Below are 21,221 nucleotides of genomic sequence, written 5' to 3' on the forward strand. Positions count from 1 at the left end.
TCCTGGCAAATATCAGCATTAAAGTAACTCTAACCATTCTACTCCAACCATTATTACACACCATACAACCACAAGTTTCTGGGACATAAAATGTTGAACACAGATAAAAGAAAAGAATTTATACCAATTTTTCATATTCATTCTTGGTCTACAGTATGAAATATTTAGTAACTTTATTATGTCCATGAATTCTCACAATTCTCATCACATCAAACATGTTCAAATGCTTGGAATAGCAGAAATTATTTGGTAGCATGATCACACTGTCTATGTCCAACAAGGGTGTGCTCAGCTGCATCTGATTCTGCAGTCCCATGCACTGTAGCCCACCAGGCTCCTCTGCTCATGTGATTTTTCCAGGCAAGTATACTGAAGTGGGTTGCCATTTCCTACTCCAAGGGATCTTGCAAACCCAGGGATCACATGTGTGTCTCTTGCATTTCCTGCATTGGCAGGCAGATTCTTTATCACTAGCACCACCTGGGAAGCCTGCCATCTAGGGTGAAATTTCCAAATTTAATGGGAGAGAGAGAGAGAGATTTGAGTCCTACAATATCAGAAATCTCTATTGACTGTGACATAGATTTTTAATATCATCCCCATGAGAACTCCCCATTCTACACTGCAAGCAAGAAATTACATCATGGAACTCATGAGTAAATGGCACTGAAGGGAACACATGCTTCATTCGTTTCCTCTGTATAATTCACATCACCTCTGCCTTATTAGAGTGGTGGAGCCCAGGATATACCCCCAAACTATTAGGTAATTGTCCCTGAGAAGGACTTACACAAACATAAGCTATGTCATGCTCGTCTTTCCAGGAGGCACAATCAGGCCAATGAAGTGAAGTGAAGTGAAGTGAAGTGAAGTGAAGTGAAGTGAAGTGAAAGTCGCTCAGTTGTGTCTGACTCTTTGCGACCCCATGGACTGTAGAGTCCATGGACTTCTCCAGGCCAGGATACTGGAGTGGGTAGCCTTTCGCTTCTTCAGGGGATCTTCTCAACCCAGAGATCAAACCCAGGTTTCCCACATTGCAGGCAGACTCTACCAGCTGAACCACCAGGGAAGCCCAATCAGGCCAATAGTACACTTGTTTCTGCCCAAAGGTATGTTCCCTCTCTGCGTACATTTTCATCAGAAACACAGAAAAAACAATGGCCACCACCACGTCCGGATTATGTTGTGTCAGAATATCTGGGAGACGAGGTTTACACACTCCTGAGGCCTCTGTCAGCTGTCTCTCCTTCAGGGTCAGAAGCCCGAGATGGAACAGGGCTCCCTCTCAGAATCGAAAAAGAAGCAACAAGGCACTAAACTCCAGTGTTTCACAAATACTTGTGGATGTATCAATAAATGATGAGGCCTCTCTTCATGTAGGCTGAAAGTAATGAGGCCCTCGGATGTAAAAATACTGTTTGTGTAGCATGATCCAACTGTTGATCCATTTGGGGATATTATGTGTCAAATTAAGCTTTCTTGGTCTAAAAGCAGTATGTCTTTTGTTATACTTCATTCATAAGAATGTTATTGTGTAAGGTGACTCTGACAGGAAAAATCCATCTGAAATCTCAGAATCTGTGGCCTCAGCAATACCTACTCTTCTTTTGCAACCTTCTCAAGGCATCTTTGATTTCTTGGTTCCTCAGACTGTATATCAAGGGATTCAACATGGGAATCATCACAGTGTAGAAGAATGACGCAAATCTGTCAAAGCTGGAGGAACCACCAGAGCTGTAACTCAAATAGACAAACATACCTGAGGTATAAAAGAGAGTAACTGCTGTCAGATGGGAAGCACAGGTGTTGAAAGCCTTGGACCTGCCGCTTGAGGTCGTGATCTTCATGATGGAGATGACAATGTAGATATAGGATATCATGATAACGGAAACATTTACTATCCCAAAGATCATTGTTAATATTACAGTTAAGAGATGTAAAAAGAAAGTGTCAGTGCAGGATAAAACTAACAGCTGGGGCAGGTCACAGAAGAAGTGGTTGATGACATTAGGCCCACAGAAGTGGAGCTGGAGCATGAAACACAACTGGAATACAGTAGCAGAGAGTCCAGCCAAGTAGGATCCCAGCACCATCCGACCGCAGAGAGCAGGCGACATGACTGACGAATAGAGGAGTGGGTTACAAATGGCAGCATATCGGTCATAAGCCATGGCGGTCATGAGGCAAGACTCACTCAGCCCCATGGTGGAGAATATGAAATTCTGAATAACACAATCCACATAGGTGATAATTTGCCGCCTCTGGAAGAATTCGTAGAGCATCTTTGGGGCTGTGGAAGTCACATAGCAGATGTCCATGAAGGACAGGTTACTGAGAAAGAAGTACATGGGGGTGTGGAGGTGGGAGTCCATCCTTATTAAGATGAGAAGCGACAGGTTCCAAGTCAGGGTCAAAATGTATATCACCAGGAACACGACAAAGAGCACTACTATGATTCTGGGAAAATCTGAGAATCCCAACAGGATAAAATGAGTGATCTCTGTGATATTTCCTCCTCCAATCATTGGCTTGATGCTCCTAAACTCGAGAAGAGACAAGAGAATACATTGCCTACTCATGAAATGATAGCATTACAAGTCTCATATATACCATATTTTCCCCCCATTGAGCACTGGAAAAGTGGAAATGCTCCACTGTCCTAGGGCGAGACCCCAGCTTTTCATCTTGACTTGTCCAGAAATGCCTTCTCAGTGTTCAATGGACTACAGAGTCCATGGAGTTCTCCAGGCCAGAATACTGGAGTGGGTAGCCTTTCCCTACTCCAGGGAGTCTTCCCAACCCATAGATTGAACCCAGGTCTCCCACATTGCAAGCAGATTCTTTAACAGCTGAGCCAGCAGGGAAGCCCAAGAAGAGTGGATTGAGTAGCCTATCATTTCTCCAGCAGATCTTCCCAACCCAGGAATTGAACTGGTGTCTCTGCAGTTGCAGAATTTCAGGCAGATTCTTTACCAGCTGAGCCCCAAGGGAAGCCAAATTATTTTATGAGGTCTCACAAACATTAAAAGGCATATTTTTTAATTGACTGAAGCTTTGAAATAAAGCACACTCTATCTCTGCCAAAGCAATTGAAATTTTGTGCTTGTGTATGATGAAGAAACCTTTGGTTAAAACAACAGGGATTTTAAAGACCTCTGATGATTTAATATATGTGACTGTTGCTTTATAATAATAAAAGGAAAAGCAGCATCATTTCAGGATAAATTTGAATTAGCCCTTCTTCCCATGATGGTCACCCATACGGGTTTTCAAAAATTTCTTCTTTGCTCATAAAAAATTACCCTGTTTATGGAGCTGGTGCAGCCCCCTGGATTCGGGGAGGCATGCCAAGGGTGCCCCAGATGGAGACCCTACGGTCATCTGATTTCCTGGACCCCAAATACAGAGGGACTAGCAGGCCGTGCAGATGCAACCCAGATGTTTTATCAAGGGTGCTGTATAGATGGAGAAATCTTGAGGCTACTCTAAAAATAAGACTGAAAATCAGAATCAGGAGGCTTAAGTCCAAATCCTGAGAACACCAGAGAACTCCTGACTGCAGGGAACATTAATTGACAGGAGCTCATCAAATGCCTCCATACCTACACTGAAACCAAGCACCTCCTAAGGGCCAAAAAGTTCCAGAGCAAGACGTACCATGCAAATTCTCCAGCAACACAGGAACACAGCCCTGAGCTTCAATATACAGGCTGCCCGAACTCATTCCAAACCCACTGACATCTCATAACTCATTACCGGACACCTCATTGCACTCAAGAGAAGAAATCCAGCTCCACCCACCAGAACACCAACACAACCTTCCCTTCCCAGGAAACCTCGACAAGCCACCCGTAAAACCCCACCCACACTGAGGAAACGCCACAATAAAGAGAACTCCACAAACTGCCAGAATACAGAAAGGCTACCCCAAACACAGCAATATAAACAAGATGAAGAGACAGAGGAATACCCAGCAGGTAAAGGAACAGGATAAATGCCCACCAGACCAAACAAAAGAGCAAGAGATAGGGAATCTACCTGATAAAGAATTCCGAATAATGATAGTCAGAATGATCCAAAATCTTGAAAACAAAATGGAATCACAGATAAATAGCCTGGAGACAAGGATTGAGAAGATGCAAGAAAGATTTAACAAGGACCTAGAAGAAATAAAAAAGAGTCAATATATACTGAATAATGCAATAAACGAGATCAAAAACACCCTAGAGGGAACAAATAGTAGAATAATGGATGCAGAAGGTAGGATCAGTGAGGTAGAAAATAGAATGGTAGAAATAAGTGATTCAGAGAGGAAAAAAGAAAAACGAATTAAAAGAAATGAGAACAATCTCAGAGACCTCTGGGACAATGTTAAATGCCCCAACATTCGAATCACAGGAGTCCCAGAAGAAGAAGACAAAAAGAAAGACCATGAGAAAATACTTCAGGAGATAATAGTTGAAAATTTTCCTAAAATGGGGAAGGAAATAATCACCCAAGTCCAAGAAACCCAGACAGTTCCAAACAGGATAAACTCAAGGCAAAACACCCCAAGACACATATTAATCAAATTAACAAAGATCAAACACAAAGAACAAATATTAAAAGCAGCAAGGGAAAAACCACAAATAACACACAAGGGGATTCCCATAAGAGTAACAGCTGATCTTTCGATAGAAACTCTTCAGGCCAGGAGGGAATGGCAGGACATACTTAAAGTGATGAAAGAAAATAATCTACAGCCCAGATTACTGTACTCAGCAAGGATCTCATTCAAATATGAAGGAGAAATCAAAAGCTTTACAGACAAGCAAAAGCTGAGAGAATTCAGCACCACCAAACCAGCTCTCCAAAAAATGATAAAGGATCTTCTCTAGACAGGAAACACAGAAAGTGTGTATAAACATGAACCCAAAACAATAAAGTAAATGGCAACGGAATCATGCTTATGAATAATTACCTTAAATGTAAATGGGTTGAATGCCCCAACCAAAAGACAATGACTGGCTGAATGGATAAAAAGACCCCTATATATATAGTTGTCTACAAGAGACCCACATCAAAACAAGGGACACATACAGACTGAAAGTGAAGGTCTGGAAAAAGATATTCCACGCAAATAGAGACAAAAAGAAAGCAGGAGTAGCAATACTCATATCAGATAAAATTGACTTTAAAACAAAGGCTGTGAAAAGAGACAAGGGCACTACATAATGATCAAAGGATCAATCCAAGAAGAAGATATAACAATCATAAATATATATGCACCCAACATAGGAGCACCACCATATGTAAGACAAATGCTAACAAGTATGAAAGGAGAAATTAACAATAACACAATAATAGTAGGACACCTTAATGCCCCAATCACACCTATGGATAGATCAACTAAACAGAAGATTAACAAGGGAACACAAACTTTAAATGATACAATAGACCAGTTAGACCTAATTGGTATCTATAGGACTTTTCATCCCAAAACAATGAATTTCAACATTTTTCTCAGCTCACACGGAACCTTCTCCAGGATAAATCACATCCTGGGCCAAAAATCTAGCCTTGGTAAATTCAAAAACATTGAAATCATTCCAACCATCTTTTCTGACCACAACACAGTAAGATTAGACCTCAATTACAGGAGAAAAACTATTAAAAATTCCAACATATGGAGGCTGAACAACACGCTGCTGAATAACCAACAAATCACAGAAGAAATCAAAAAAGAAATCAAAATATGCATAGAAACAAATGAATATGAAAACACAACAACCCAAAACCTGTGGGACACTGTAAAAGCAATGCTAAGGGGAAAGTTCATAGCAATATAGGCATACCTCAAGAATCAAGAAAAAAGTCCAATAAATAACCTAACTCTACACCTAAAGCAGCTAGAATAGGAAGAAATGAAGAACTCCAGGGTTAGTAGAAGGAAATAAATCTTAAAAATTAGGGCAGAAATAAATGCAAAAGAAACAAGGGACCATAGCAAAAGTCAACAAAGCCAAAAGCTGGTTCTTTGAAAGGATAAATAAAATTGACAAACCATTAGCCAGACTCACCAAGAAACAAAAGGAGAAAAATCAAATCAATAAAATTACAAATGAAACTGGAGAGATCACAACAGACAACACAGAAATACAAAGGATCATAAGAGACTACTATCAGCAATTATATGCCGATAAAATGGACAACTTGGAAGAAATGGACAAATTCTTAGAAAAGGACAACTTTCCAAAACTGATCCAGGAAGAAATAGAAAATCTTAACAGACACATCACAAGCATGGAAATTGAAACTGTAATCAGAAATCTTCCAGCAAACAAAAGCCCCGGTCCAGACAGCTTCACAGTTGAATTCTACCAAAAATTTAGAGAAGACCTAACACCTATCCTCCTCAAACTCTTCCAGAAAATTGCAGAGGAAGGTAAAGTTCCAAACTCATTCTATGAGACCACCATCACCCTAATACCAAAACCTGAAAAAGATGCCACAAAAAAAGAAAACTACTGGCCAATATCACTGATGAACATAGATGCAAAAATCCTAATAAAATTCTAGCAATCAGAATGCAACAACACGTTAAAAAGATCATACATCATGACCAAGTGGTCTTTATCCCAGGGATGCAAAGATTTTTCAATATCCACAAATCAATCAATGTAATACACCACATTAACAAATTGAACAATAAAAGCCATATGATTATCTCAATAGATGCAGAGAAAGCCTTTCATAAAATTCAGCATCCATTTATGATAAAAACTCTCCAGAAAGCAAGAATAGAAGGAACATACCTCAACATAATAAAAGCTATATATGACAAACCCACAGCAAACATTATCCTCAATACTGAAAAATTGAAAGCATTTCCACAAAGTCAGGAACAAAACAAGGGTGCCCACTTTCACTATTACTATTCAACACAGTTTTGGAAGTTTTGGCCACAGAAATCAGAGCAGAAAAAGAAATAAAAGGAATCCAAATTGGAAAAGAAGAAGTAAAACTCTCACTGTTTGCAAATGACATGATCCTCTACATAGAAAACCCTAAAGACTCCACCAGAAAATTACTAGAGCTAATCAATGAATATAGTAAAGCTGAAGGACATAAAATCAACGCATAGAAAACCCTTGCATTCCTATACACTAATAATGAGAAAATAGAGAAATTAAGGGGAAAATTCCATTCACCATTGCAACGAAAAGAATAAAAACTTAGGAATATATCTACCTAAAGAAACAAAAGACCTACATATAGAAAACTATAAAACACTGGTGAAAGAAATCAAAGACAACACTAATGGATGGAGAAATATACCGTGTTCATGGATTGGAAGAATCAATATAGTGAAAATGAGTATACAACCCAAAGCAATCTATAGATTCAATGCAATCCCAATCAAGCTAGCAACAGTATTTTTCACAGCGCTAGAACAAATAATTTCACAATCTGTATGGAAATACAAAAACCCTAACCCTAACCTCAAATAGCCAAAGAAATCTTGAGAGAAAAGAATGGAACTGGAGGAATCAACCTGCCTGACTTCAGGCTCTATTAAAAAGCCACAGTCATTAAGACAGTATGGTACTGACACAAAGACAGAAATATAGATCAATTGAGCAAAACAGAAACCCCAGAGATAAATCCATGCACCTATGAACACCTAGGCAAACCATTCAATATCACAGTAATCCAAGTCTATGTCTCAACCAGTAACACTGAAAAAGCTGAAGTTGAATATTTCTATGCAGACCTACAAGACTTTTTAGAACTAACACCCAAAAAAGATGTCCTTTTCACTATAGGGGACTGGAATGCAAAAGTAGGAAGTCAAGAAACACCTGAGGTAACAGGCAAAATTGGCCTTGGAATACAGAATGAAGCAGGGCAAAGGCTAATAGAGTTTTGCCAAGAGAATGCACTGGTCATGGCAAACACCCTCTTCCAACAACACAAGAGAAGACTCTACACATGGACATCACCAGATGGTCAACACTGAAATCAGATTGATTATATTCTTTGTAGCCAAAGATGGAGAAGCTCTCTACAGTCAGCAAAAATAAGACTGAGAACTGACTGAGGCTAAGATCATGAACTCCTTATTGCCAAATTCATATTTAAATTGAAGAAAGTAGGGAAAACCACTAGATCATTCAGTTCAGTTGAGTTCAGTCGTTCAGTTGTGTCCAACTCTTTGCAACCCCATGAATTGCAGCACGCCAGGCCTCCCTGTCCATCACCAACTCCCAGAGTTCACTCAGACTCACGTCCAACGAGTCAGTGATGCCATCCAGCCATCTCATCCTCTGTCGTCCCCTTCTCCTCCTGCCTCAAATCCCTCCCAGCATCAGAGTATTTTCCAATGAGTCAACTCTTCGCATGAGGTGGCCAAAGTACTGGAGTTTCAGCTTTAGCATCATTCCTTCCAAATAAATCCCAGGGCTGATCTCCTTCAGAATGGACTGGTTGGATTTCCTTGCAGTCCAAGGGACTCTCAAGAGTCTTCTCCAACATCACAGTTCAAAACTATCAATTCTTTGGCGCTCAGCCTTCTTCACAGTCCAACCCTCACATCCATACATGACCACTGGAAAAATCATAGCCTTGACTAGACAGACCTTAGTTGGCAAGTAATGTCTCTGCTTTTGAATATGCTATCTAGGTTGGTCATAACTTTCCTTCCAAGGAGTAAGCGTCTTTTAATTTCATGGCTGCAGTCACCAACTGCAGTGATTTTGGAGCCCCCAAAAATAAAGTCAGCTACTGTTTCCACTGTTTCCCTATCTATTTCTCAAGAAGTAATGGGACCGGATGACATGATCTTCGTTTTCTGAATGTTAAGCTTTAAGCCAACTTTTTCACTCTCCTCTTTCACTTTCATCAAAGGCTTTTGAGTGCCTCTTCACTTTCTGCCATAAGGGTGGTGTCATCTGCATATCTGAGGTGATTGATATTTCTCCCAGCAATCTTGATTCCAGCTTGTGCTTCTTCCAGCCCCGCGTTTCTCATGATGTACTCTGCATAGAAGTTAAACAAGCAGGGTGACAATATACAACCTTGACGAACTCCTTTTCCTATTTGGAACCAGTCTGTTGTTCCATGGCCAGTTCTAACTGTTGCCTCCTGACCTGCATACAGATTTCTCAAGAGGCAGGTCAGGTGGTCTGGTATTCCCATCTCTTTCAGAATTTTCCACAGTTTATTGTGATCCACACAGTCAAAGGCTTTGGCATAATCAAGAAAGCAGAAAATAGATGTTTTTCTGGAACTCTCTTGCTTTTTCCATGATCCAGTGGATGTTGGCAATTTGATCTCTGGTTCCTCTGCCTTTTCTAAAACCAGCTTGAACATCAGGAAGTTCATGGTTCACGTAGTGCTGAAGCCTGGTGTGGAGAATTTTGAGCATTACTTTACTAGCATGTGAGATGAGTGTAATTGTGCAGTAGTTTGAGCATCTTTGGCATTGCCTTTCTTTGGGATTGAAATCAAAAATGACCTTTTCCAGTCCTGTGGCCACTGCTGAGTTTTCCACATTTGCTGGCATATTGAATAAAGCACTTTCACAGCATCATCTTCCAGGATTTGAAATAGCTCAGCTGGAATTCCATCACCTCCTCTAGCTTTGTTCATAGTGATGCTTTCTAAGGCCCACTTGACTTCACATTCCAGGATGTCTGGGTCTAGGTCAGTGATCACACCATCGTGATTATCTGGGTCATGAAGATCTTTTTTGTACAGTTCTTCTGTGTATTCTTGCCACCTCTTCTTAATATCTTGTGCTTCTGTTAGGTCCATACCATTTCTGTCCTTTATCAAACCCATCTTTGCATGAAATGTTCCCTTGGTATCTCTAATTTTCTTGAAGAGATCTCTAGTCTTTCCCATTCTGTTGTTTTCCTCTATTTCTTTGCATTGATCACTGAGGAAGGCTTTCTTATCTCTTCTTGCTATTCTTTGGAACTCTGCATTTAGATGCTTACATCTTTCCTTTTCTCCTTTGCTTTTCACTTATCTTCTTTTCACAGCTACTTGTAAGGCCCCCTCAGACAGCCATTTTGCTTTTTTGCATTTCTTTTCCATGGGGATGGTCTTGATCCCTGTCTCCTGTACAATGTCATAACCTCTTTCCATAGTTAATCAGGCACTCTATCAGATCTAGGCCCTTAAATCTATTTCTCACTTCCACTGTATAATCATAAGGGATTTGATTTAGGTCATACCTGAATGGTCTGGTGTCTTTCCCTACTTTCTTCAATTTAAGTCTGAACTTGGTAATAAGGAGTTCATGATCCGAGCCACAGTCAGCTCCCAGTCTTGTTTTTGTTGACTGTATAGAGCTTCTCCATCTTTGTCTGCAAAGAACATAATCTGATTTCTGTGTTGACCATCTGGTGATGTCCATGTGTAGAGTCTTCCCTTGTGTTGTTGGAAGAGGGTGTTTGCTATGACCAGTGCATTTTCTTGGAAAAACTCTATTAGCCTTTGCCCTGTTTCATTCTGTATTCCAAGGCCCAATTTGCCTGTTATTCCAGGTGTTTCTTGACTTCCTACTTTTGCATTCCAGTCCCCTATAATGAAAAGGACATCTTTTTGGGGTGTTAGTTCTAAATGGTCTTATAGGTCTGCATAGAACCGTTCAACTTCAGCTTCTTCAGCATTACTGTTTGGGGCATAGACTTGGATTACTGTGATATTGAATCGTTTGCCTTGGAAACGAACAGAGATCATTCTGTCGTTTTTGAGATTGCATCCAAGTACTGCATTACAGACTCTTTTGTTGACCATGATGGCTATTCCATTTCTTCTGAGGGATTTCTGTCCGCGGTAGTAGATATAATGGTCATCTGAGTTAAATTCTCCCATTCCAGTCCATTTGACTTCACTGATTCCTAGAATGTCAACATTCACTCTTGCTATCTCTTGTTTGACCACTTCCAATTTGCCTTGATTCATGGACCTGACATTCCAGGTTCCTATGCAATATTGCTCTTTACAGCATCGGACCTTGCTTCTGTCACCAGTCACATCCAAAGCTGGGTATTCTTTTTGCTTTGGCTCCATCCCTTCATTCTTTCTGGAGTTATTTCTCCACTGATCTCCAGTAGCATATTGGGCACCTACTGACCTGGGGAGTTCCTCTTTCAGTATCCTATCATTTTGCCTTTTCATACTGTTCATGGGGTTCTCAAGGCAAGAATACTGAAGTGGTTTGCCATTCCCTTCTCCAGTGGACCACATTCTGTCAGATCTCTCCACCATGACCCGCCCGTCTTGGGTTGCCCAATGGGCATGGCTTAATTTCATTGAGTTAGACAAAGCTGTGGTCCTAGTGTGACTAGACTGACTAGTTTCCTATGAGTATGGTTTCAGCGTGTCTGCCCTCTGATGCCCACTTGCAACACCTATCGTCTTACTTGGGTTTCTCTTACCTTGTGCGTGGTGTATCTCTTCAAGGCTGCTCCAGCAAAGCGTAGCCGCTGCTCCTTTCCTTGGACGATGGGTATCTCCTCACCACTGCACTTCCTGACCTTCAATGTGGGATAGCTCCTCTAGGCCCTCCTACACCCGCTCAGCCACTGCTCCTTGGATGTGGGGTTGGTCTTCCCAGCCGCCTCCCCTGGCTTAGGGTGTAGCGTAGCTCCTCTCGGCCACTGCCCCTGACCTTGGATGTGGAGTAGCTCTTCTCAGCTGCTGCCCCTGACCTCGGACTTGGGTAGCTCTTCTCGTCTGTTCCTGTGCCGTCGCAGCCTGGCACTCTCGACCACTGCCCCTGACCTCAGATGTGGGGTACCTCCTCTTGGCCGTGCTTAGTGCGCCGGTCGCAGCTGCCCGTGCTTCAGTACACTGGTCGCAGCCGGGTATGACCTAAATCAAATTCCCTATGATTATACAGTGGAAGTGAAAAATAGCTTTAAGGGATGAGATTTGATACACAGAGTGTCTGATGATCTATGGATGGAGGTTCGTGACATTGTACAGGAGACAGAGATCAAGACCATCCCCATGGAAAAGAAATGCAGAAAAGCAAAATGGCTGTCTGGGGAGGCCTTACAGATAGCTGTGAAAAGAAGAGAAGAGAAAAGCAAAGGAGAAAAGGAAAGATATAAGCATCTAAATGCAGCGTTCCAAAGAATAGCAAAAAGAGATAAGAAAGCCTTCCTCAGCAATCAATCCAAAGAAATAAAGGAAAATGATAGAATGGGAAAGACTAGAGATTTCTTCAAGAAAATTAGAGATACCAAGGGAACATTTCATGCAAAGATGGGTTCGATAAAGGACAGAAATGGTATGGACCTAACAGAAGCACAAGATATTAAGAAGAGATGGCAAGAATACACAGAAGAACTGTACAAAAAAGATCTTCATGACCCAGATAATCACAACGGTGTGATCACTGACCTAGAGCCAGACATCCTGGAATGTGAAGTCAAGTGGGCCTTAGAAAGCATCACTACGAACAAAGCTAGGGGAGGTGATGGAATTCCAGCCGAGCTATTTCAAATCCTAGAAGATTATGTTGTGAAAGTGCTGCAGTCAGTATGCCAGCAATCTGGAATACTCAGCAGTGGTCACAGGACTGGAAAAGGTCAGTTTTCATTCCAATCCCAAAGAAAGGCAATGCCAAAGAATGCTCAAACTACTGCACAATTGCACTCATCTCACATGCTAGTAAAATAATGCTCAAAATTCTCCAAGCCAGGCTTCAGTAATACATGAACCGTGAACTTCCAGATGTTCAAGCTGGTTTTAGAAAAGGCAGAGGAACCAGAGATCAAATTGCCAACATCCACTGGATCATGGAAAAAGCAAGAGAGTTCCAGAAAAACACCTATTTCTGCTTTCTTGACTATCCCAAAGCCTTTGACTGTGTGGATCACAATAAACTGTGGAAAATTCTGAAAGAGATGGGAATACCAGACCACCTGATCTGCCTCTTGAGAAACCTGTATGCAGGTCAGGAAGCAACAGTTAGAATGGGCCATGGAACAACAGACTGGTTCCAAATAGGAAAAGGAGTACGTCAAGGTTGTATATTGTCACCCTGCTTATTTAACTTCTATGCAGAGTACATCATGAGAAACGCGGGGCTGGAAGAAGCACAAGCTGGAATCAAGATTGCTGGGAGAAATATCAATCACCTCAGATATGCAGATGACACCACCCTTATGGCAGAAAGTGAAGAGGCACTCAAAAGCCTCTTGATGAAAGTGAAAGAGGAGAGTGAAAAAGTTGGCTTAAAGCTCAACATTCAGAAAACTAAGATCATGGCATCTAGTCCCATCACTTCAGAGCAAATAGATGGAGAAACAGTGGAAACAGTGTCAGACTTTATTTTTTGAGGCTCCAAAGTCACTGCAGATGGTGATTGTATCCATGAAATTAAAAGACGCTTACTCCTTGGAAGGAAAGTTATGACCAATCTAGATAGCATATTCAAAAGCAGAGACATTACTTTGTCAACTAAGGTCTGTCTAGTCAAGGCTATGGTTTTTCCAGTGATCATGTATGGATTTGAAATTTGGACCGTGAAGAAAGCTGAACACTGAAAAAATTGATGGTTTTGAACTGTGATGTTGGAAAAGACTCTTGAGAGTCCCTTGACTGCAAGTAGATCCAACCAGTCCATTCTAAAGGACTGGGTGTTCTTTAGAAGGACTGATGTTAAAGCTGAAACTCCAATACTTTGACCACCTCATGAGAAGAGCTGACTCATTGGAAAAGCCCCTGATGCTGGGAGGGATTGGGGGCAGGAGGAGAAAGGGACGCCAGAGGATGAGATGGTTGGATGGCATCATTGACTCGATGGCCATGAGTTTGGGTGAACTCTGGGAGTTGGTGAAGGACAGGGAGGCCTGGCGTGCTGCATTTCATAGGGTCACAAAGAGTCGGACACGACTGAGCGACTGAACTGAACTGATGGACACTTTATCTTTGACAAAGGGGGCAAGAATATACAATGGAGAAAAGACAATCTCTTTAACAAGTGATGCTGGGAAAAGCGGTCAACCACCTGTAAAAGAATGAAACTATAACACTTTCTAATACCATACAGAAAAATAAACTCAAAATGGAGTACAGATCTAAATATAAGACCAGAAATTATAAAACTCCTAGAAGAGAACATAGGGAAAACACATGAACCACAGCAGGATCCTCTATGACCCACCTCTCAGAATATTGGAAATAAAAGCAAAAATAAACAAATGGGACCTAATTAAAATAAAATCTTCTGCACACCAAAGGAAACTATAAGCAAGGTGAAAAGATAGCCTTCAGAATGGGAGAAAATAATAGCAAATGAAGCAACTGACAAAGAATTAATCTCAAAAATACATAAGCATCTCCTGCAGCTCAATTCCAGAAAAATAAATGACCCAATAAAAAAAATGGGCCAAAGAACTAAACAGACATTTCTCCAAAGAAGACATAAAGATGGCTCACATACACATGAAAAGATGCTCAACATCACTTATTATTAGAGAAATGCAAATCAAAACCACAATGAGGTACCATTTCACACCAGTCAGAATGGCTGCGATCCAAAAGTCTACAAGCAATAAATGTTAGAGAAGGTGTGGAGAAAGGCGAACCCTCTTACACCTTTGGTGGGAATGCAAACTAATACAGCTACTATGGAGAACAGTGTGGAGTTTCGCTTAAAAAAACTGGAAATAGAACTGCAATACAACCCAGCAATCCCACTGCTGGGCATACACACCAAGGAAACCAGAATTGAAAGATACACGTGAACCCCAACGTTCATTGCAACACTGTTTATAATAGCCAGGACATGGAAGCAACCTAGATGTCCATCAGCAGACGAATGGATAAGGAAACTGTTGTACATACAAACAATGGAGTATTATTCAGCCATTAAAAATAATGCATTTGAATCCGTTCTAATGAGGTGGATGAAACTGGAGCCTATTATACAGAGTTAAGTAAGTCAGAAAGAAAAACACCAATACAGTACAGTAATGCATATATATGGAATTTAGAAAGATGGTTACGATAGCCCTGTATGAGAGACAGCAAAAGAGACACAGATGTATAGAACAGTCTTTTGGACTCTGTGGGAGAGGGTGGGATGATTTGGGAGAACGGCATTGAAACATGTATAATATCATATGTGAAACAAATCACCAGTCCAGGTTTGATGCATGATACAGGATGCCTGGGGCTGGTGCACTGGGATGGATGACCCAGAGGGATGGTATGGGGAGGGAGATGGGAGGGGGGTTCAGGATGGGGAACACGTGTACACCTGTGGCGGATTCATGTTGATGTATGGCAAAACCACTACAATATTGTAAAGTAATTAGCCTCCAATTAAAATAAATAAATTTATATTAAAAAAACAGTTATTGGATATATTAAAAAATTACCCTGTTTATAATAACATCTCAATTTTTTTACATATATATTCAACACATCATCTCCAAAATAGTCTGGAAATTTATCTTAATTTATATTCCGGATATAATTTGGTAGAGCAAAGCATGTGTGCCCAATAGTTACAAAATCAGTCTTCTTAGGGAAGCCTCGTGCAAACTGTTCTAAAGGGAGCCTAGTACATCTCACTACTAGCCCCAATTATTGTCCTAATATTCGAATATTCTACTTGTTAGGCACCATCAGTTCAGTGGACATGAGTCTGAGCAAATGCCAGGAGACAGTGAAGGACAGGGAGGCCTGGTGTGCTGCAGTCCATGGGGTTGCAAAGAGTCAGACATGACTGAGCGACTGAACAACAACAAGGAAACAATAAGCTCTAACTCAGAGATTTAGTTCTTGGTGACATAATCAAGATGACAACATAGGTCCTTCCTGACTTCAGTTCCCCTCACCAGAAAAAAGAAAAGTGAAAGTCACTCAGCCATGTCTGACTCTCTGTGACCCCCTGGACTAAAGCCTGCCAGGCTCCTCTACCCATGGAATTCTCCAGGCCAGAGTACTGGAGTGGGTAGCCTATCCCTTCTCCAGAGGAACTTCCTGTCCCAGGAATCGAAACAGGGTCCTCTATATTGCAAGTGGATTCTTTCCCAGCTGAGCTACCACGGAAGCCCCAATACAAAAATAATTAGCAGTTATTTATAGGCACGTACCAGTGAAAAAATCCTAAAGCACAGGAATGAGGCTGAACTAGAGAGATGGAGAAAGACCACATTAGATGGGTAGAGGACCCGATATGTTTGATTGCATTGCCCCTCTCCTAGCTACACCAAGAGCACCCTTTAGGGCTATGGTTTCATTATGGAAAAGAGAGAGAGCCCACTGTGGACCTCCAGCTTCCCCAGCATTATGGGTCACTCCTTAGGAAGACCCACTTGGGTCTCATGTCCTAGAAACCATGCAGGAATCTGTGCAGTGTGACCACTGAGAATCACACTATGACAGAGAAAGGAGACCCGCCTTGGAACAGTCAGGGCTAGGATCTTGGCAGACTGAGTTCCAGCAGTTTTGCCTGATTTGGGACCCCGAAAAATGAGCCTTGCCATCCAGGGAGCCTCTTCTCCTGCACTTATGATTCATAACCCCATCTACTACTGAGGTTATTCAAGCATGGCTAGAACACTCAGAAAATTCCATCACCCAGGAGTGCTTGAGTAGTGTCCAGACAGGAGCTCTGCCCATTTGCATGGCCCCATCTGGCCAGAGAACTTTGTGTGCAGTTATTCCTAATTCCTAATTCCTAAGTTTCCCAAACAAGGAGCCTTGCCAGTCTTGGGCCTGTTCTGTGGTCATGTACAGGCAAGAAGAATAATGTATAGTCCTAACCACTCTGAACACAACCTTCAGACCCAGCGTCCAGGAGAACTAACTGAAGCATGTGGGAAACTGCGTAGCCCATCCCACAGCCCTGCTTACAGTAGCGTGTGAGCAGAGAGCCCGACCTCTCTGCCTCTCTGCAGAGCAAAGCCGTGCCCCCACGTGACCAAGGAACTCGGTGTACAGTTCTTCTGATTTGGGTCCCCAGTTGGTGGGTCACAACAGCCTTGGAGCCCATTCTGCAGCCCTGTCCAAGTTATGAAGTTAATTCCCAGTCTTACCTCCTGCTGGTAGAGTACTCAGTCCTGCTTAGCTCAGAAACCTGGCCTGAGAATCCAGGGAAGAAGAGACGCCGTCCTAATGCTACTCTTGGCCAAGGAACCAAGGAAGCAATCACATCAACTACTCCTGGCCAGCCGCATCTGCACCCCAGCCTCAGAGCCTGGGCAATGTCCTCACCCCAAAATAGACTTTGATCAGTATCAGTTCAGTTGCTCGGTCGTGTCCGACTCTTTGCAACCCCACGGACTGCAGCATGCCAGGCTTCCCTGTCTATCACCAACTCCCAGAGTTTACTCAAACTCAAGTTCATTGAGTCAGTGATGACGTCCAATCATCTCATCCTCTGTCGTCCCCTTCTCCTGCTGCCTTCAATCTTTCCCAGCATCAGGGTCTTTTCAAATGAGTCAGCTGTTCACATCAGGTGGCCATAGGACTGGAGTTTCAGCTTCAACATCAGTCCTTCCAAAGAATATTCAGGACTTATTTCCTTTAGGATGGACTGGTTGGATCTCCGTGCTGTCCAAGGGACTCTCAAGAGTCTTCACCAACACCACAGTTCAAAAGCATCAATTCTTCAGCATGCAGCTTTCTCTATAATCCAACTCTCATATCTGTACATGACCACTGGAAAAACCATGGCTTTGACTAGATGGACCTTTGCTAGCAAAGTAATGTCTCTGCTTTTTAATATGCTGTCTAGGTTGGTCATAACTTTCCTTCCAAGGAGCAAGTGTCTTTTAATTTCATGGTTGCAGTCACCAACTGCAGTGATTTTGAGCCCCCCAAAATAAAGTCTGTCACTGTTTCCATTGTTTCCCCATCTATTTGCCATGAAGTGATGGGACCAGATGCCATGATCTTAGTTTTCTGAAAGTTGAGTTTTAATCCAGTTTTTTCACACTCCTCTTTCACTTTCACCAAGAGGCTCTTTAGTCCTTCTTCACTTTCTTCCATAAGATTGGTGTCATCTGCATTTCTGACGTTATTGATATTTCTCCCGGCAATCTTGATTTCAGCTTGTGCTTCATCCAACCCAGATTTTGATAGCTAGCCCAATTGATCAAGGTCACTGCCAGATGATCTATCTAGAACTCCAAGCTGAGCTGACTGGGAAAGGGCTGTCTCTACTAAAACAAGCCTGGAAAATCTGGAAGTAGAGATCATTTATGCAAACATGCAGACACTAACAAAGGAATCAAGGATCATGAAAAATTAGGTAAATATGACACCACTAAAGGAAACTTATAAAGCTTTAATAGCTTTATAAGAATCTGCTGGCCAAGAATCCACATGCAATGTGGGAGACCTGGGTTCGATCCCTGAATTGAGAAGATCCAGTGGAAAAGAGAAGAGCTACACACTCCAGTATTCTAGCCTGGAGAATTCCATGAACTGTAAAGTCCATGGGGTTGCAAAGAGTCAGACATGACTGAGTGACTTTCACTAAAGAAATAAAGATCTATAAATGGTCTGACAAAGAACTCAGCATAATTCTCTTTTAAAAGTTCGGTGAAATATAAAACCCATAAACAGACAACCGGATGAAATTAAGAAAACAATGCATTAACAAAATGAATAAAATGTGTTTAACAAAGAAAGAGAAACCATTTAAAAAAAAAAACAAACAGAAATCCTAGAGTTGAAGAAATCAATAGAGACTTTTAACAGCACACTCAATAAAACAGAAGAGAAAACAATGAAAAGAGTTAAGAAAGCCTAAGAGATTTATTATGGGACATCACCATCAAGACAATAGACCTGTGCATTAGCTAATCTCTCTCTCTCTCATGCACATTGCATGTAAACTAAATACAAAGGCCAAAAGTAATGAATGGTATGGTTTTTATTTTCTCCTTTACTTGTATACTGTTTTTCAACTTTCTGCAACTCCTATATTTATAATAAGAACAAGTTACTAAGATATATGCATCTTTAATCCTTAATAGCAAAGGGAGACAGAGAGACAGGGAGAGGGGAAAATGACAGAGAGAATGAGGAAGAATGTCAGAGACAATAGATTTTCCACACTTTTACCTACTGGCTGTGCAACACTTAGCTAGTTATTACCTCCCAGTTGCCTCATCTATAAATGGGGCTAATAATCCTTTACCACCTCATTGGGTTATTGCAGGGACTGAATGACATAAAGGGCTCAAAACAGTAAGAGATGAATGAATGTTAGTGGTTGTCATTTCCATGATCATTCCTCACCATAAAGGGAAAAATAAGTCAGAACTAATCCTGAAGTAGCAAGGAGTTCTTCATAAAATTAGTTCCTAAATTAAATGAGTTCTAAACCTAGACTCCAGAATATTGTTAATAAGTGATTATGTTTATTTCTATATTGCATTATTTCCCAGTCAGCGAAATGGTAAGCTCCGATTTCTGCTTTTTATGTTCCACCAACACCAAGTAGAGTGGAACTTGTGATATTCACTATAGACAGCATGTAGACTAGTGGAGAGGTTATGCTATGTGCATCTCATATACTAATATTTGTATTACTCAGTAAATAGATGCTGGATATGTTAAGAAGTAATTCTTTAACCCATTTTTGGATATGAAAGTAAAAATACATTTGTTTCATTTCAATTTATACTTTTATGAACTTTAAAATCTTTCTGTTTACTCTTATAAGAATACTGCCAACATATTCTCACCCATTCTGTCCAAGATGTGTAGAATTCCATGAAAATATTTTGAAAGTATAAACTCTCACCCACATTCCCAGTATATCAACACAATTAATCACTTCAGTGAAAGTAAGTCCAGCTTTTGACCAATCACTCACAGTGAAATCTTTCATCTTCTCAATACATTCTAGGAACAGACTCAGCCTCAACTAAAGTTATCTGTGTAACCCATATCTGCCAGAAAAGAATGATGAGCTGTGTGTGGTTTCACTTATCCCCGATAAAATTTATCCTAAAAATTTATGTTGTTAAAATTTGGAAAACTGCAGGAAAAGCAAATATCTTGTAATATAGTCACTCTCTTCGAATGAACCTTTCTGTATGTGTTCACCAGCTTTCAAGATGGTTTGTAGCAGAAAAGGTGACTGATGTAAATATTGGTTGGAGATTTTCACTAGGGAGATATAGCCTATTAAAACTTTTTCCAAATCTTATCCACTAAGGACATGGTCATTTGCAAGGTTGTGCAGAGTACAAAGTCAGGTTAAGAAAGCCAAGAATGTTGCTGGATAAAAAAGGACAATGTAAGGAAGAAAAGACTAAAAGTGACATTTAAGCCAACACTACCTGTACTTGCAGTGGGGAATCTCTGATGTCTGTTTCATCCAAGCTCTGGTCTCCAAACCCCCAAATTATTCAAAATAATAGTGGACAGCTACTTAAAGTATTTCAAAAGCCCAGTGGAATGGTACTTGAGTACTTTTCCATAGCATTATGGCATGACCAGCTGGACTTTTCTTACACAGAAATAAGGAATCGAAGCTGTATATTGAAGTGGAACTCAAATTCATTATTATCTTTTACAAGCATGCTCAGCAAGCATAAATTTAAAGGGTCCTTGGGATGGATAAAGTTGGGAAACACAGGCAAGCATTTCTGAGCTTAGGAAATTCCCCTTAAATTCAGTAAACTATTAGTTAAATTCAGCACTCAGTTAACTTGTTCAACGTGTTGGGCTTCACAGACATCATTTCATTTGAGTCTCAGTGATCTTATTACCCCTATTTTACCAGTGAAAAAGAGACGGTAACAGAGTTCAAAATTATATCCTTGGGAAATTGCAGAACTAGATCTCAACAGTTGTCTCTCACTACAGAGTGAGACCTGAAATTTTAAGTTAGAGATTATCCTTGTCACTGAAAATCAGAGAATTTGTGTAAGGAGAAAGGGAACCTAAGGACGAGCTTAGGAGGTCATGGACCTGCGGGAGGGGGAAGAGTTGAAGAAAGAAAGAAACAGGACTAAAAACCTTTCTCTCTGAAGATTCACATAGCTATAGAGATAGCACAAAATCCACTCTTCTCTATAAATCTTGCCTTCTCACCTTGACTCAGATCCCCCAGAATGACAGAGCTCTTGCCAAACATTGAAATCGTCTATCTCCCCAAATTTTTCAGATGGGGCCTATTCAGTCAAAGATGGACCCTTGTGTCCATGAGCTGGCTGTTCACTCACAGCCAGAGACAACGCCACATG

General features: G+C 41.1%; 1 protein-coding gene across 1 annotated transcript in view; it reads right to left on the bottom strand.

Annotated features, from left to right (window-relative positions):
- Positions 1 to 258: 258 nt before the first annotated feature.
- The window catches only part of LOC139187211 (olfactory receptor 5AN1-like), a 36,400-nt gene continuing 15,437 nt past the window's right edge, over positions 259 to 21,221 (bottom strand). Inside the window, exon 2 of the mRNA XM_070803217.1 lies at positions 259 to 2,538. Within this exon, the coding sequence (XP_070659318.1) occupies positions 1,587 to 2,525 (939 nt within the window). The 5' untranslated portion in view covers positions 2,526 to 2,538 and the 3' untranslated portion in view covers positions 259 to 1,586. The remainder of the gene's footprint in view (positions 2,539 to 21,221) is intronic.

Source organism: Bos indicus, chromosome 15, assembly GCF_029378745.1.
Source record: "Bos indicus isolate NIAB-ARS_2022 breed Sahiwal x Tharparkar chromosome 15, NIAB-ARS_B.indTharparkar_mat_pri_1.0, whole genome shotgun sequence".
In the NCBI taxonomy this organism is placed as follows: Eukaryota; Metazoa; Chordata; class Mammalia; order Artiodactyla; family Bovidae; genus Bos; species Bos indicus.